This window comes from Symphalangus syndactylus, chromosome 13 (genome assembly GCF_028878055.3).
Source record: "Symphalangus syndactylus isolate Jambi chromosome 13, NHGRI_mSymSyn1-v2.1_pri, whole genome shotgun sequence".
Lineage (NCBI taxonomy): Eukaryota > Metazoa > Chordata > Mammalia > Primates > Hylobatidae > Symphalangus > Symphalangus syndactylus.
The window spans coordinates 80,579,046-80,598,404 of NC_072435.2; the positions used below are offsets into that span (position 1 = coordinate 80,579,046).

General features: G+C 33.0%; 1 protein-coding gene across 1 annotated transcript in view; it reads left to right on the top strand.

Annotated features, from left to right (window-relative positions):
* Nucleotides 1–19,002, top strand: part of LRRIQ1 (leucine rich repeats and IQ motif containing 1) — a 190,795-nt gene extending 171,793 nt beyond the window's left edge. The window contains 3 exon segments of the mRNA XM_063615130.1: nucleotides 3,145–3,277; nucleotides 6,338–6,398; nucleotides 18,645–19,002. Coding sequence (XP_063471200.1) covers nucleotides 3,145–3,277; nucleotides 6,338–6,398; nucleotides 18,645–18,797 — 347 coding nt within the window. The 3' untranslated portion in view covers nucleotides 18,798–19,002.
* The last annotated feature ends 357 nt before the right edge of the window (nucleotides 19,003–19,359 follow it).

Sequence of the window (19,359 nt, forward strand, 5' to 3'; positions counted from 1 at the left end):
GATTATTTCTGTTTTAACTAAAAGTTTACTTATTACAAAAGGATTCTCTCCATATCAGGAGTAGGTGAGTTTCAAGTCTTGGGCTCAGTTGATCATCAGGGTCACTGAGTCATCACTGTTTTCTGTCACTGTGCTGTCCAACGTCTGGCCTGGTCACTAAGGAAACCAGATCAGTAGCTGGGGTTTTGCTAGAAAAGAGACCCAATGCAGTGTGTAGCAATGCCAAATCTTCCATTTGTTTGAGTGTGTTTTATAACTTTTGTGTAATTATTTTTTTCTACTTCCCTTTTTTTTTTTTTTTTTTACTTTAAGTTCTAGGGTACATGTGCACAACGTGCAGGTTTGTTACATATGTATACATGTGCCATGTTGGTGTGCTGCACCCATTAACTTGTCATTTACATTAGGTATATTTCCTAATGCCATCCATCTCCCCTCCCCCCAACCCCCAGCAGGCCCCGGTGTGTGATGCTCCCCACCATGTCCATGTGTTCTCATTGTTCAGTTCCCACCTACGAGTGAGAACATGTGGTGTTTGGTTTTCTGTCCTTGCGATAGTTTGCTCAGAATGATGGTTTCCAGCTTCATCCATGTCCCTATAAAGGACATGAACTCATCCTTTTTTATGGCTTCATAGTATTCCATGGTGTATATGTGCCACATTTTCTTAATCCAGTCGATCATTGATGGACATTTGGGTTGGTTCCAAGTCTTTGCTATTGTGAATGGTGCCGCAATAAACATACGTGTGCATGTGTCTTTATAGCAGCATGATTTATAATCCTTTGGGTATATGCCCAGTAATGGGATGGCTGAGTCAAATGGTATTTCTAGTTGTAGATCCTTGAGGAATTGCCACACTGACTTCCACAATGGTTGAACTAGTTTACAGTCCCACCAACAGTGTAAAAGTGTTCCTATTTCTCCACATCCTCTCCAGCACCTGTTGTTTCCTGACTTTTTAATGATCGCCATTCTAACTGGTTTGAGATGGTATCTCATTGTGGTTTTGATTTGCATTTCTCTGGTGGCCAGTGATGATGAGAATCTTTTCATGTGTCTTTTGGCTGCATAAATGTCTTCTTTTGAGAAGTGTCTGTTCATGTCCTTCACCCACTTTTCGATGGTGTTGTTTGATTTTTTCTTGTAAATTTGTTTAAGTTCTCATGGATAAGAAGAATCAATATTGTGAAAATGGCCATACTGCCCAAGGTAATTTATAGATTCAATGCCATCCCCATCAAGCTACCAATGACTTTCTTCACAGAATTGGAAAAAACTACTTTAAAGTTCATATGGAACCAAAAAAGAGCCCGCATTGGGAAGACAATCCTAAGCCAAAAGAACAAAGCTGGAGGCATCACGCTACCTGACTTCAAACTATACTGCAAGGCTGCAGTAACCAAAACAGCATGGTACTGGTACAAAAACAGCACGGTACTGGTACCAAAACAGAGATATAGACTAATGGAATAGAATAGAGCCCTTGGAAATAATACCACACATCTACAACCATCTGATCTTTGACAAACTTGACAAAAACAAGAAATGGGGAAAAGATTCCCTATTTAATAAATGTTGTTGGGAAAACTGGCTAGCAATATGTAGAAAGCTGAAACTGGATCCCTTCATTACACCTTACACAAAAATCAATTCAAGGTGGATTAAAGACTTAAATGTTAGACCTAAAACAATAAAAACCTTAGAAGAAAACCTAGGCAATACCATTCAGGCCATAGGCATGGGCAAGGACTTCGTGACTAAAACACCAAAAGAAATGTCAACAAAAGCCAAAATTGACAAATGGAATCTAATTAAACTAAAAAGCTTCTGCACAGCAAAAGAAACTACCATAAGAGTGAACAGGCAACCTACAGAATGGGAGAAAATTTTTACAATCTACCCTTCTGACAAAGGGTTAATATCCAGAATCTACAAAGAACTTTTGTATAATTATAAGGCTGTTTATGAAAATGGAGTCTGCTCATGGATTCAATGGCCAATCCCCTCATGTGAAGCAATTGTTCCTCTAATTGTAGCAACTATGGAAGAGTTGGCCTAAGTTCAGGTTTCAAGGGCTGAAGTCATTTTAGAAACATAAGGTCTCATAAGAAGCAATAGGAACTTTACTAAGTAACAGAGTTTTAGATACTCAAAGCATCCAGATTTTAAGCTTTCCAGAGACCTAGCTTCAACATCTGTTTAAATTGAAAACTAGAGTCATTTCACTAATTACAACAGTAACTTTTAAGGAAGAAAGACATGTTAGATATATCATCCTCAACATATTCTGAATGACACATGCTAAGCTTGTGTGTATGTGCACGTACATGCACAGACTATTCAAAATAGATTTTGCACCATGCTTTATTCGTTTTCTAAACAACTTGCAAATATGTAGACTTCTTGTATACAAACATCTATAACAAAAGAATATTTCAAAGTAATAAATTGACATTTTAAATGTCAGGTTTTTAAACTACAGGATTGTTCTGAGTTGATTACTATGATTTAGGTTTTAAGAGGTGTCTCCCTCTGGTGTACTATCAATCAAGTTTATGAAGCCAACAAGCCCCAAACCAAACATGAAGCAGTCTAAAAGATCAAGTCCATGGAGGAAGGCTTTAAAACAACTAGTCTTCAGTGTAACTCTGATATTCATGAAATACTATAGTAGCTTACACAAAGCAAGCTCAGTTTTATGTAAATGAAAATTCAGGTTCAAAAACACTCAATATAATTTATAAATTCTCCATATGGATAAGAGTGGTATAAAAACAATTAGACTTTAATCCTGAAAAGACAGATAGGGAACAGATGTTTTTATATTAGAAGAATTCTACAGTCTACCAAAAAATAAGTCTCTGATTTTTCTAATTAAAAACTCAAAAACAAGCCCTATAAATGGTGATTGATTTTAACTATTTTTTTCAAAATAGATGGGTTTGAAACTTAAGCAGGAAAAATAGATAATCTGTGACTGACATTACTTTTCTTACTGACATTAGTTTTCTTACAGATTTAGCTCTCATAAGTTAGTCATTTTTTTCTTTCTTGTGATAAAATGTTTAGCACAGATGGAACTGGTTGGCCAAAGTTTGATCTCTTTAAATAACAAATACATGTTCCATATTTCTTTCACAGGTATAGAAGAAGACTCTATCCACAAAGATACCACTGCAAGTGAAAAATTAGAAAGGAATAGAGAATACAGATACCAATGGCTTCACACACAGGTTGGGGTTCATGAAACGACTAGTTCCAGAAATATGAAATGGTGAGGTCATTTCCTCTAAATTAGATTTTTGTATTGTAAACACATCTTGAAAATTGAAACCTAGGTTAATTGTGCTAAAACAAACATGACTTTATAGCCAAAGGCCAATATGCTACGTTGCCAGGTAATACAAAGGCCTTTCATATAGAATAGATTTAATTACTCCTATTTTTCACCCTGAAATGTTTGGGAACAACTCTATTCTGTAATACTTAAAACCAACAGATGAGCCACAAAAATAATTCTACTCTATAAAGTAAAAAATGTGGTATTCATTAAATGTTTTTAGATATCATGTATATTATAGGTTGTGTTTTATTTTGCTTTATTTTTGTTATTTGTAAGTTTGACAGTTAAAATTATAATTCAGCCCTGTGGCTGTCACTTTACTAGTCATGTAATTCATTTCACTGATGCCCCAAAGCTTCAGTTTCCTCTTTTATAGAGAATAATTCTAACTCATGGCGTACAGGTGAGCTACAAGGTTGAAGATATCAAATGTTTGTATTCTCTAGCAACAAGGTACCTTAAATCTAAAAGTTGCTTAATTAATTTTTTTTATATTAATGTATGTACCATTTTACTAAGGCTGCCTATTTTGTTATGGGTTTAAATTACCAGATTGGGTAATTTAAACAAGGGAAAATTATTTTATCTCACTCAGCTCCAGAGGCTAAAAGTTCAAGATCAAGGTGTCAGCAGGTTTAGTATCTTTGGAGACCTTCTCCTTTGTTTGCAGATGGCTACTTTCTTGCTGTATCCTCACATTGTCATCCCTTAGGCTGTGTTGTCTTTGTTCTAATCTTCTCTTCCTATAAGGACACCAGCGATATTGGATTAAGGCACACCTGTATGATCTTATCTACCTTATTACCTCTTTCCAATCTCTAAGTACAGCCATATTCTGAGGTACTAGGGGTTAGAACTTCAATATATGAATTTTAGGGGATAGAATCCAGCCCCTAACAATATGATATAAAGCATATATGCATCCTGAACCAAAGATTGAAGGAAATAAAAGTCCAGAGATGATATTTTTACATAAGTTTTCATGATTTTTGTTTTAGCTACATATATCCACAAAAGAGTAAAAGTGTTACTATAGGCATTTATTAAAAATGTAAGCTTGGCCGGGTGCGGTGGCTTACGCCTGTAATCCCTGCACTTTGGGAGGCCGAGGTGGGCAGATCACGAGGTCAGGAGATCGAAACCATCCTGGCTAACATGGTGAAACCCCGTCTCTACTAAAAATACAAAAAATTAGCCAAGCGCGGTAGCGGGCGCCTGTAGTCCCAGCTACTCCAGAGGCTGAGGCAGGAGACTGGCAGGAACCCGGGAGGCGGAGCTTGTAGTGAGCCGAGATCGCTCACTCCAGCCTGGCGACAGAGTGAGACTCCGTCTCAAAAAAAAAAAAAAAAAAAAAGTAAGCCAATATTCAATATAAAGACAATTTTAGAAATATTTCCAGGCATTGTGGGTAGTAACTGTTTCACATGAGTATCAAACACACAAACAAAAAACTATAATTATTACAGTTAAAACTTAGTTTAATAGCAAGTCAAAATAGGTTTAAAACAAATCTCTTTTAATAATATATATAAACCTAACTTTAATAAGTGATCAATTTTATCCATTTAATTCATTTAAAAATGTGAAAAATCATGGAAATGAAAATAAAACTTTATGATCTGAATTATGTCAGATTGTAATGTGAACAGAAAAGTAGGAATAAAGGCATCAATATTTGAGAATTTTTATCTAAGTATTCAAATTAATGTAAGCACAATTTATTTTATGTTGTTATTGATTGATTTAATTAATAGGGTAGTATCTTAGTCTGTTTTGTGTTGCTATAATAGAATAGCTCAGACTGGGTAATTAATAAAGAAAAGAGGTTTAGTTAGCTCATGGTTCTGCAGGCTGAGTTGTTCAAGGAACGTAGCACCAAAATCTGCTTGGTGTCTGATGCCGGGTCACAACATGGTGGAAGATCAATGGGGAAATAGACACATATGAAGGGGCAAAACCCAAGGAGTATACTGGCTTTTCAACAACCCATTCTCATGGGAACTAATCCAGTCCTGACAAAACTAATCCAGGCTAACAAGAACAAGAACTCACTCATTGCAAGAATAGCACCAAGGCATTCATGAGAGGTAACCACCCTTATGACCCAAACACCTGTCCACTAGTTTCCAGCACCCAACGTTGCTACATTGGGAATCAAATTTCAACATGGGTTTTGGTGAGACTACATCCAAACCATAAGAGAAAGCATCCTTAGAACTATAAACAAACGTATAATAATAGAATCCATAACTTACTATTTCTATTAACCAGATATAGGAGGTCTTGTTCAGAAAATTAAAAACATTAGAACAGATGTAATGTAAAGAAAAATAGAAGAAAAATGTTTCATGATGAAATTTTGATATACTTAAATATTTAACAATAACCCTTACTCATAAATAAGTTATATATAAAATTTTAAACAATAAGCAATTGTTAATAAACTTTCTCCTTTGAAAATATAATACATTAAATAGGTAGTCATATTTTAAGAAAAAAATTATTTTCAAAGACAAGAGTTCTTGAAAAGCCAAATATCATTGTTCTAGTTTTAAACAGAATTTTATTTTGAATATTAATATAACACATTAAACACACTAGAGCTATTTTAAAAGTAGGAAACTTTACTTTTTTGAAAAGACGACTAAAACATGTAAGCAAATACAAGTAAAATGTTTAAATTTTCTATAATTTGTTAACCATCATTAGTAGTACTAATCAATTGTGGCTCTTTGCATGTGTTTATGTTTGACAAAGAAGGGTGGTATTGAAGTGTTATTTAGAAATTGAATTTTATCTCAAATTAATTTTTTTTTAATTAGGGAAAGATGTACATTTGTACTTATTTTTACTTGTAACCTAATTTAAGAAAACTGTTATTTCCATTTTGTAAATAACGAATTTCTCTCAAGCTTTTTAGTTGGGCATTTCTTTTATGTGCTTCCTCTACATTTACATTATAAAATACTTTCTGTTTTTGTCACTATGCAGCAATCACTTTTTGCCTGAGTTAGATCCAGATGTACTTAATGGTGGAAGAGTTCAGCTTGTGGTAAGAAATGTGCTTAAAGTTACAGAAAAATGTTGTAGACACTAGTGCTCAAATAAATGGCACTTTAAAATATGTTTATAATTAAACTATGAAAATATCACAACTGTATCTATTTGGGATAATATCAAAATATCATGTGTTAATAACATCTTTTCTTGACTTGTAATACAATTTAAAATGTGATATTGCTTAAAAATGTTAATTTTATGTGACAGATGTAAAAATATTAGCATCCTACAACTTTAAAATTACTCTGGATGGAAAATTGAAACTTTTTTCTTGGATATTTTAGAAGAGTAGAATTTGTATGCTATAACTGGAGGAAATACCAAAGCACCCTCATTACTCAGAAAATCCAACCATATAAAAAATTAACAAATAATTGTAAGCTCAACCACTCTATGTAATAAAGTGTAAAATGTTGGAGCTTTTGATACAACCAGGTTTTAAACATAATGATCAGAATAAAGACGCTATGCAGTATAACTGTATGTGCATTGCTAAAGTCAATTGCACTATATGCTACTAGAAAGAAGACTATGTAAGCAGAAGGAGAATGGTCAATTTGGAGTCTAGGAAAACTGATCACATAAAATAAGAATTTTTCAGTGTGTTTCTAGAAATTTCCAGAGAAGAGAGCATTCTGACCAGTGACAGAAGTGTGTGGCCTTTTTGGTAGGCGAAAATGGATGCATCGGGTGACCCTCAGTTTACAACCAATCATTACCCCTTGCTCAGATTCTGCATTCACCAAAAAACTGATTATAATTTAGCTTGGCTTATAGAATTGTATATTAAAAGATCATGTGCTTCTTGAATGAAATGAGTATTATGATTTCCAGACCAGTTATATTCATCATTTTCATGAACAACTCATGCAAGGAGTTTTCCTGAAAGAGAAGCAAATATTAAGGTAGTCGCTAGCTAAATTGCATGTGTTTTGGAAAATATTTTTGGAATCTATGCACAGATTTGAGATAACTACTCAGCAAATATCTTCTTGCATTTAATAGAGACCTCTCTAAGAAAGTGGCCTGTAGATTATCCAAGGAAAATTGCTAATTTAGGCCATTAACACTACACATATTATTGATTAACACTTTGGCGCAGATTGGTTAGTGGCCACTTTAGAACAAGAATTGAGATCATAAATCTGCCAAGGAATGCAAGGATAAAGAAGTGATATAATATTTTGGTCAAGCATGGTGGCTTAGGCCTGTAATCTCAGCACTTTCAGTGGCTGAGGCAGACAGACTTCTTGAGCCCAAGAGTTCAAGACCACTCTAGGTAACATGGCAAAACCCCATCTCTACCCCCAAAAATACAAAAAAAAAGCTGAGCATGGGGGTGCATACCTGCAGCCCCAGCTACTTGGGAGGCTTAGGTGGGAAGATCATTTGAGCCCAGAAGATGGAAGTTGCAGTGAGTTGAGATTGCACAACTGTACTCCAGAGTGGATGTCAGAGTCAGACTGTCTTTCAAAAAACAAAAAAGTTATGATATTTAATTTTTCCAGGTTTAAAAATGAATGAAAGCTGATTGGATAGATTACTGATCATAATAGTTTTATGAGATTAATGCAAGGATATTAATCCTTTTTCCATACTCCTCTATCTTCCACTATATACAAATAAATAATATACATTACAATGATACATTTTGCTTTCACATTGAAGGAGATGCAACTGAACCCAAAAACAAGGTAAATGGTAGTGGAATAGAAATATCCAGATGTCTCTTTTTTTAATTGAGTGGATGCAGGGAAAGGCATCAGTGCCTTTTATCAAAAGGATACAGAGCTGACTAAAGGACCAGAATAGAAATCTAGAAGAGTATTGGGGAATGAAAGCACCCCACTTGCCCACTTATGCCAGGAAACTGGAGGCAGATAATTACACAATTGGTACAAGGCTATAACTAGGAGGAAAACTAAAAGTAAAAACAGAAAAAAAAACCACTGCAACTGTTACTAGTATAAGATTCTTAAAAATGTAATAATAACACTCAATAAAAGGATAGAAAATTATGAAACGAAAGTTATCAAATGTTAAGAAAGGACAGATGGGTATGCAAGCAAACAATTATAAACTCTGTAAATAAAAAATTTCATTTATATACACTCTAGACTGGACACTATAAAAGATAAATTTAGTAAATCAGAAGATTATCTACAAAGAAACAATAATTAGATTGACAGCTAACTTCATATCAGAAGCAATGAATGTCAAAAGACAATGGATTTTATTTCTTAATTATAGGGATGAGTATCATCCAGAATACTCTAGTAACCTTCAATAGTAAGGCAAGAATAAGGCATTATCAAACATTTAAATTCTGGATATTGAGGAAACTAGTAAATAACATTTCTGTCTTTCAAGGAAGAGCAAAGCATATTGCATGACAGGAATTAGAAAAATGGAAACAAAATATCATTTTCTTTACATCCAAAAATATATCAGAAGTCATGTCAAATATATAGACAATTTTATATTTAATTGACTAAATGGATCCCCCCAAACCCCAGAATTTTCCTGCAGAAGACAGAATTATATTTCAGGTTTCCCAGGAAACATACTCTGATAGTTTTATGTTTGAATGCAGAGAGTTTATTCAGCAGAGCTTTCCAAAACAACTCCTGTGAGAGATGAAAGAAGCAGAAATGAACAGAGGAAAATGGTGACCTTCAACAGAGATGCATCAGAGAAAGTGAGGTCTGGAGACGGGGAAGACCCTTTTGGGTTGTCCTAGCTTGAGGCAAGAGGACCAGGCTTTAATATTCCTGTATCTCCTCAGGAGAAGGTGTGACTTTGATAAGGCAGCTCTCTTCAGCGAAGGACAATTTCCAGACAGGGATTTGGCTGAGACCCATCAGGCTGCCGTTTTCTCAGTGACTATCTCTGACTCAGTTGTTAAACATGATCTAGGTAGAACATCAAGGCAAGTTTAGTGTTCATGAGTGCAACGACTTAGTCTAGAAAATGTATCAATTGTACCCAGATAAATCTATACATTAGAAGAAATCTCATCCAATATTACAATGGTTGTTGCAAGCCTGATAAATCTCATCTTAAAATGTGTATTGAGGATTAAAAACCCAAGAATATGTGGGTCAACTTTGAAAAAGAATAGCAAGTTGTGTCACAAGACATAAAGGCTTAGTAAAAAGCTAAAGCAAACTTTATGGTTCTGGCACAGGAATGGATGAATAGACCAATGGAAATGAATAGCAAGGTCAGGAATAGATCTATGACTCTGTACTATAAAGATTGGAAAGCTGAGATTGTTTTCTAAATGGCATTGAAAAAATACAGGAGTATGCATGCACACCTTTTACAACAGTGGACAGAATTCAGAAGGTTCAAAGATCCAAATATGAAAGGTAAAGCTATAAAACAGGTAAAACAAGGAATAATATCTTTGCAACTTAGCAGTTAAAAATACATTTTTAAAAAGGTATGAATAGTACAAACTATATGGCAAAAATATCAGTTGACTATGTTAAATTAAATATCTCTTTGTATTAAGGATTTTATAGAAAAGGTTAACAGGTATATGACTACTGTTTTCAGTGCCTCATTTAACAGAGCTTAATATCTAAATATAAAAAGATCTCTTTCAGGTAACCCAGTGAATACATTAGAAAAATAATATCAATTGGTGGTTCACAGAGATGATGCCTAAATGGGCAAATGTATGTGAAGAGATGCTCGGTTTCCAGATGAGAGGAATGAAAATTAAAATTAAGATGTCTTATGACTATACTAATCAAATGGCAAAAATTGGAAAACTGGACATTGCAAAGGGATGTCACCAATGTGAAAATCCTTGTGTACAGTTGGTGAAACTACAAGCTGGTACAGTCATTCTGGAAAGAAACTTGTTAGTGTTTATTAAAGTAGGTATTTGAATACCCTATTAGTCTGCAAGCCCATTCTTGGAGGAAAAAAAGATACATATTTTTGGATACATATATATATTTGGATATATATATATTTCTGGATATATATATATCTTTTTGGTGTATATATATTTCTGGATGTATATGTATGTGTATGTGTGCATATATATATATATATATATATATATCCCAGATTATTTTACATACAGCCATCAAAGAATATATACCAAGAAGTGTGTTGCTGTATTATTTATACACATTTAGAGGCAACTTAAGAACTCTTTATTAAATAAATGAATAATTGGTTGGATATATATTATGAAACACAATAAGCAGGCAAGAAGAATAGATTAAAACCATGCAGAAAATAGATATATTTAAATTACATATTATTGTGTTTAAAAATTAATGACCAAAATTTTAATACCAATTTATTTGTTTTCCTAATTGTTTCTGCTTTGAGCTATGATGTAGTATAGACCAGTCCTTCTGAAGAAAAACGTTTTTATAAAACCTGGATAAAATTAATCAAACAACTATTTTATAAGTTAAAAAACAGACAGCACAGGACTATGATCCCTGAGATAAAAGAAACACATGAGTTCCACAGTCAATTCAGGTAACAGCTTGGAAACACTTTCTGAACTTCAGCAGAGGGAAGGGAAGCCTGAAGAGAGCTCAGTAGTTTCACCGAGTTGAAAAGAAAGAGAGAAAGGAGTGTTCAGAGTTGCTGAGATAAATGATATTTACAGGGTAAAATACTAGAGAAAGTGTTGCAAAAATTGGTATAGTGATTTCCTTAAGTCTTTGGCCAAATACTAAGCTCTGTATATAGTGCACTATGTGACTCATTGAGGTCGAGAAGGGAACAGCTACTGGGAATATCTGAACTGAAAAGAGACTCTAGAGACCAATCAAAACCGGGAAACATTGGAGTTCTGACCTGCTACAGTGGAGAACATCCCAGACATTTAGTTAAGACCATGTAAAGTTAAACTTTAGGAAGGGGTGACTCTAGCCCTGGATTAAAAACTCCTCTAGATCCACATAGTAAAACATAAATGTAAGCCTCAAAAAGACCAAGTTAATCAACTGCCTGCTAGAATAAAAACTGCCTCTGTTAGAATAAAAGCTAACAGAGTTTAAAGGATGCTAACAAAATCTACAGATGCAGCAAATGAAATTACAGTGTCCAGTGTGCAGTAAAAAATTGCTAATCCTTCAAAGCAGCAGGAAAATGAGACTTGTAAGAAAAAAACATCATCACTAGAACCAAATCAGATAACCTTTTTAAGATTCTTGCCTGCAAATTATAACATCTATTATAAATATATTCAGAGATCTAAATGTTGAGGAAACAGATTGAAATCTTAATAGAGAAAATAAACAAAAAATAATAAGATAGAAAATCTAGAACTGAAAACTATTTCACCTTAATTGAAAAAAAAATGTCTGGACTTAATAGACATTGGGAAGAAAAGTGCACTCAGAAACAAAGCAAGATAAACTCTCCAAAGTGGGGCAGAGAGAGAAAAAATAACTTTTAAAAAATCAAAGCTTGAGTGCTCTGTCAGATAATAGCAAGCAAGCTAATAGATATGTTGTTGACTTTCCAGAAGAGAGATTAGAGATGAAAAAATATGTGAAAACTAATCACTGAAAGCATTTAAAATTTGGTGAGAAATATGAGAAAACATTTAAAAAGCTTAACACAAAGATTACACCTATGCACATCATAATCAAATTGCTGAAAACCAACAAGAAAGAAAAAAATTTAAAGCAGCTAAAGTATACATGATATACAAGGGACCATTTGTAAGGATTATGGTTCACTATGGATCATAAATATTGACATCCAGAAGAAAGTGGAGGAAAAAAATGTCAACCTTCAATTCTATATCTAGTAAAAATAGGATTGTAATTTACCACATTAACATAAAAAGGAGAAAAATCATTGTCTCAATATATGCAGAAAATGTTCACCATGAATTCAATAGATCTGTGGTAAAAATTCATAGAAAATTAGGACTAGAAGACACTTTCTTAACTTGATATACTTAGTGGTTAAAGGCCCAATGTTTTGTACCTAATATCAGGAACAAGGCAAGAAAATCTGATTGGAAAAGAAGACCATCTGATTTTCACAGATGACATCTTCTTGTACATAAAAGTCTTAAGAAATCCTCACAAACAGTTTAGACATAATAAGTGAATTTACTCAAGGACAAACAATAAAGATTAATTTAAAATATGCTACATTCCTAAATATTAGCAATAAAGTTTAAAAATTAAATTTAAAAATTTCATTCATGACAGTGTCAAAAAATGGAAAATATTTAAAAATAAATGTTAACATTGAAATGTGCAAGCCCGCTACACTAACAACTGCAAAGCATTTTAAAAAATTTCAGAGATATACCATATGTATAAATAAGTTGAAAAAGTCAAATTGTAAGAATTTAATTCTCTCCAAATGTTCTGTAGATTCAAAGCAATCCCAGTAAAATTTTTGGTAGAAATGTACACACTGATATTAAACTGTGTATGGAAATGGAAAGAACCTAGAATAGCAAATGCAATCTTGAAAAAAGAATAGTAAGACTCATGCTACACAGAATTCAAGACTTGCTATCAATCCCCAGTAATTGAGACTGTTTTATATATATACACACACACACACACACGTGTGTGTGTATATGTATATATACACACACATATATATGTATGTATATATATTTATATATGTGTTAAGATACAAGAATCTATCAATAGAAAGTATAGGGAGTCCAGAAAAATACCCACACTTATAAGGTCAATTGATTTTCTATAAAGTATCAAAACAATTCAAGCCGGGGAAAGATAACCCTTTCTACACATAGTGTGGACAACTGGATAACTATATGAAAAAAGAATCTTTACTCCTACTTCTCATCTTATGAAAAATGAATTTAAGATTAATCATGAGCCTAAATTTAAAAGCCAAAATTGTAAAACCTATTGAAGAGGCCTGGCATGGTGGCTCGCGCTTGTAATTCCAGCACTTTGGGAGGCCCAGGCAGGTGGATCATTGGAGGCCAGGAGTTTGGGACCAGCCTGGTTAACATGATGAAACTCCATCTCTATCAAAAATACAAAAATTAGCTGGGCATGGTGGCACGTGCCTGTAATCCCAGCTACTCAGGAGGCTGGGACACAAGAATCCCTTGAACCAGAGAGGCAGACTTTGCAGTGAGCTGAGATCACACCACTGCACTGCAGCCTGGGCAACAGAGCAAGACCCTGTCTCCAAAAAAAGTAAAATATAATCAGATAAATAAAAATAAAACCTATTGAAGAAAACAGTAAGATACCTCCACAAACCTGGCATAGGCAAAAAGCCTAAACCAAAAGTTACAAATCGATTATAGTTCATATTTAAAAGCATTTGCCCTTATGAAGACACAATTCAGAAAATAAAGAGAAATGAAAAGTCAAACCACATTATCGGAGAAACATTCATACTCTTTATTTCTGTCAAAAGCAAATGAAAAGGTGTTCACTCAGAGAAATAATTAAAGCCACTATGTAATACCACTCTACCCCATTAGAGTGGTTAAAATAAAAAATACTGAAATTATCAAATGTTGACAAGTATGCAGAGCAACTGTATCTCTCATGCATTGCTGATGAAAATGGAACAGCCACTCTGGAGAAAAAAAACTGTATAAGCTTTATAAGCTTGTAAAGACTGGTACCTTCAGAAGCTTTATAAGGTTCTTATAAAGTTAAATATACACTTAACATATGACCTAATTATTCTTCTTCTGAGCATTTTTCCTAGAGAAGTGAACTTTCATTCAAACAAAAAACTGTACATAAACTTTCATAGCAGTGTTATTTGTAATAGCCAAAACTTAACACAACTCAAACCTCATTGAATGGGTAAAAGAATAAAGAAATGATGGTACATACATACAATGGACATACAGCACACAACTAAAAAGCAATAAACAAGAAAGCTGTTGACATATACAAATATTTCCATCGATCTCAAGAACGTTATGTTGAGTTAAAAAGGGCTAATCTCAAAAGATTACATGCTGTATTATTTCATTAATGTAACATCCTTAAGAATCACATAATTATAGTAATAGAGAAAATGTGATTAATTGCCATGCTTAGATTGGGGAAAGGATGTGACTGTAAAGGAGAACAAGAGAGTTTCTTTGGGAAGACGGAACAGATTTGTGTCCTAATTGTGATAATAGTTGAATCTATACATATTAATACAATACATAATATATACATATATGTATGCATAGTTTATACATATGATAAAATGTCATAGAACTGCAAACAAGAAAAAATTAGTGCATGTGAAAGCTAGCAAAGTCCTAATAAGGTCAGTAGTTTAGTAATAGTATTGACACAGTGTCAGTTTTCTGGTTTTGTTGATCACAATTTGGTTATGTGAAATGTTGTCATTGAGGCATGCTGAGTATAGGGTGCATAGGGAACTCAGTGCTATTTTTTGTAACTTCTATGGGAGTTTTAAACTTCTATGGGAGTTGAACTTCATGTTTAAGGTCTTTGCACTTTACAGCATGTACATTATGTCTTTTAAATATTTAAAGTGCCTTCCCTACTCACATATATTATATAACAGAACATCTGTCTTATTACATAAGAAAAAGAGTTTGTGAAAAGATGATGTATTATGAATTTAGGAGTATGCATAATTCATTTTCTTTACATGAAGTTAAAAAGCTTTTAAAATCACTCGTATGTCTAGATATATTACAAATAATTATGTGATATATTTATAGTATATATTGTAATTTTGCCATAATTTGCAAATTATTCTAACAGTTAAAATAAATGAACTAAATCTAGATCTCACATGTATAATGTACAGTGAAAAAAGCAAGCAGCAGAAAATATATCATTTATGTTAATTTCGAAATAATACTCTAAAATGTTTGATACATATGTAGAAAAACAAAGTAGCATGTAAGGGGACTTCATCTTTATAAAACTTGCTTTCTCTCTTTATAAAGAAATATCTGGGTAACAAATATATAGACATTTGCTTTTATGTGTGCTGTTTTGCATATCTTCACTTCCAAAAAGACAATACTTTTAAAATTAATAATTAATGAAATCTTGTTTATGAAAAAAATGTAGAAGAGGAGGAAATCCCTCTTGTTTAATATATGAGAGAGAATATCTTTTTTAATTAAGTTGCCAAAGTTGGAGGTGAATCAGAACCCAAATGCTTGGAAAGTCCTGCCCCAAAATGTACATACCTCATTTCATTGTGAAATTATAGAGCGGAAGTGGGGAGAGCGGCAATTACAAACCTTGTAGGTAGGGCGATAAAAGAGATCTGTTCTAAAAACAAATACCTAAAAGAATTTTGCAAAATTACAGTCTAATAAGTATTTGCCATTATGTTGTATGTGAGAAAATTCTTATCTGGCATTAACTTGAGATTATTTATTCTATTATAACCATAAAAAATATTGCAATATTTTGGAATCCAACATACCTTTTATAGAATACATGTCGAATGTGTGATCAATTGTCTTCAGGTTTTTTAAGTTAGCCCTCCATATCTGTCAACCACCTCTGGATTGAAAATATTCAAACAAACGAAAAATAACAATACAACGATTAAAATGATGCAAATAAAAAAGCAATAGAGTATAACAACTATTTATATAGCATTTACATTTAGTTAGGTATCAGAAGTAATCTAGAGATTATTTAAAATATAAGGGAGAATATGCATAGGTTATATGCAAATAATTCTCTATTTTATATAAGGGCCTTGAGCATCCATGGATTTTGTTATCTGTGGAAGTCCTGAAACAAATCCCCACAAATACTGAGGGACGACTGTATATACAATTTACATGACATTGAAGAAAATCTGTATCTTCTTTACCATTTCTCTATTTTTTAACAGTAAGCAGGCCGGGCGCGGTGGCTCACGCTTGTAATCCCAGCACTTTGGGAGGCCGAGGCGGGCGGATCACGAGGTCAAGAGATCGAGACCACGGTGAAACCCCGTCTCTACTAAAAAATACAAAAAAATTAGCCGGGCGCGGTGGCGGGCGCCTGTAGTCCCAGCTACTCGGAGGCTGAGGCAGGAGAATGGCGTGAACCCGGGAGGCGGAGCTTGCAGTGAGCCGAGATTGCGCCACTGCACTCCAGCCCGGGCGACAGAGCGAGACTCTGTCTCAAAAAAAAAAAAATAAATAAATAAACAGTAAGCAGAGAATGATGTTTAGTTGGGAAGCCAATGTTTTCAAAAATAAGATCTAAATGTTATTGCATATGGCTGTGCCAGCTTCACTGAAAGACATTTAACTAGCCCATTTATGAAATTTCTAGGTTTGCTTTTAAGCTGCTAAATGGCATCATTGTGAAGCCATGTGTTTCCGATAATTTTACTTCTAAAGTTTATTTCCTATATAATTGACCAAATTAGTGACTGACACTAGTTATTTTCTACTTTGGAAAAAATCATCTTTGGATGTTAATGACTTAGATGATAATAAATTTTTTGGAAGGTGTTTATTTACAAATGTTTTCTTGACTGTAGGTTTTGTCTTATTTAGGGGAGAGTGGGAATTCTACTTTCTAAATAGGTGTAGTGATATTATGTCATTACATTTAAATAAATAAACCTCATTTTACAATATTAAGGCTTATAATCTTAAAGCCTCTTTAGTCTTCAGGAGGGTCCCTTATGTGGTTCTCATGTTTTTTCTTGTTATCTAAGTAGCCTCTCCAAAATTGTGGTATTGCTTTGATATTTCCCCTTAACTTTTGACTGTTTTTTTCTTAAGGTTTACCATTGACTGAACTTTTCTAATGCAGCTATTCTAATGTTAGACATGCACTCTTGTATACTATTGAAATACGTTTCAAAAATAATATATAACATTTTTCATACAAATCACAAGCGTAAATTGGAAACGATTTTTATTTATTTTATTTTAATATTTTCTACTGAGGTTTTTTAACAATGTCATTATATTACTTAGCCAGTTACATTAGGAAATGATTGACATTATACAATGGTTTATATTCTGAACTCAGCAAGAGCAATCCTTGCTTACTTAAAAATAGTATGTGAGGCAATACATATGTTAATTAGTTCAATTTAGCCATTCCACAGTGTATATATATTTTAAAACATTGTGTTGTACATGATACATGTATACAATTTTTGTTTGTCAATTAAGACCAAATAAATCAGGGAAAATATAAATAAATTTGGAAAAATATATTAAAATAAATAAATAAATGTAAGTTCATATGTTTAAGAGTAGGAAGAAGGTGGGAGGGGAATGTAAAGGTGAAGGGCAAATATATGAATTTTAAAGAGGATCATTTTTGGATTCTAGTTCCTTGAGTCTTTGTAGCTCATCTTATGGAGACAGCTTTTTAACCACAGTGGTGGTTTTATGCTTTTATTTTGCTATATTTAAGTTTTCCTAACATCAAACATTAAGAACAATGCATTTTCACAGGATTTCAAGCATAGTGTGGTTTTGGTTAAATCCCAACTACTCTGACGCTGCTTTGCTTTCCCTCATGGCATTTCTCCCTATTTCAGAACTGAATCCTAATATATCTTTATGTAATGATATTCAACATTATGTACAACAATGTTTTATAGGTAAGAAGCAATTATTTTTGGCACTTAGATTCAGTCTAAGTAATACAAGTTCAAAGGCAATTTGAGATAAAATAAATAATTTTTATGTTCATTAAGTAATGTCCTGAAATATCTATACATTTATAATTATCCCAAAATTAGAATTAAATATTATATTTTTATATTGATAATGGCTTTAATGAGAAGGTAAAGATTGTCTGTAGCTTAATTGTATGCAAGTATGGGATGAAAGGCATTGCAGAGAATTTTATTGATAAGACTAATACATATAAGTGGCAACATATAATTTTTGCAAAAAATAACCCCATATGACATGTCTAACATTCAATTAAAAATTAAAAATTAAATAATATACTTGGCAAATAAATAACGTTAAGCTCTTTAAAGTTTCATCAGCTACCTTTGATATTGATTTTCATCAAAATTACTGTACTAAAATGTTTTCTTTTGTTGTACAGACTCACATAGCAATCCTCAATTTTACAATCGACTCTTATTTGCAAAAAACGCTTTGACATAGTGCATTTGTTCTGCTTGGGCAGCAATAAAGGATTGTGGTATCATTTTGAAGAAGGTTGTTTGACAGAGCCTGTTTGTTTATTTGGGGTAATGTGAGCTGCATTCAGAAAATGCCATATTTTGTTTCATGATTGTATATATTCTCTTCCATTGCTCCCAGGCAAGACTTGTAAGCAGAGAAGACACGGATTTAGGCCTTTTTTCCGTGACCAGTGGAAGTGCTTTGTCTGTGAACAGAGAAAAAAAAAATCAGGCACACAGACACTCAGCAGGATCTTCAAGTAAGTTGTGGTTTCCTTCAAAATTAATTTAGAAATCACAAATGAATTGATGGAACCTAATGCCAACAAGCATTCTTTTTCAGATAGGGCGTAGGATGCCAGCAACCTGAACTGCCGAAAAATGTGTATTTAAATTTTTTCTTTCTTTAAATATCCTCTTTTGATATAAACAAAATTAAATTATTTCTAAAATTAACTGCATCAGTTTTTAATTGTATTTGTATTCGATATCTTCTGTCCCCCACACCCTGTGAATCATATTGAATTCTTTGATCATTTAATTCTAAAATAATTTTTAGACTAATTGTAAAATGTTAGATTTATATATGAAAGTAGTGTGTCTTGGCCTTTTGCCATTGATTTAATAGATACTGTATGTAAAGATAATTTCCAAAGATAATTTTTTTAAATAGAAGAGCTTTAAATAATATTATACTGTCAGAAAACATGCTTTCAAAAACTATTTCCATTGCATATGCAAGAGTTTGATTATGTCTATTAATGATGACTCTAATTCATAAACCTGTCACACACATCTATTACCTTTAACTTGGTGAGAAATATACACATATATTAAATATATAATACATTTAT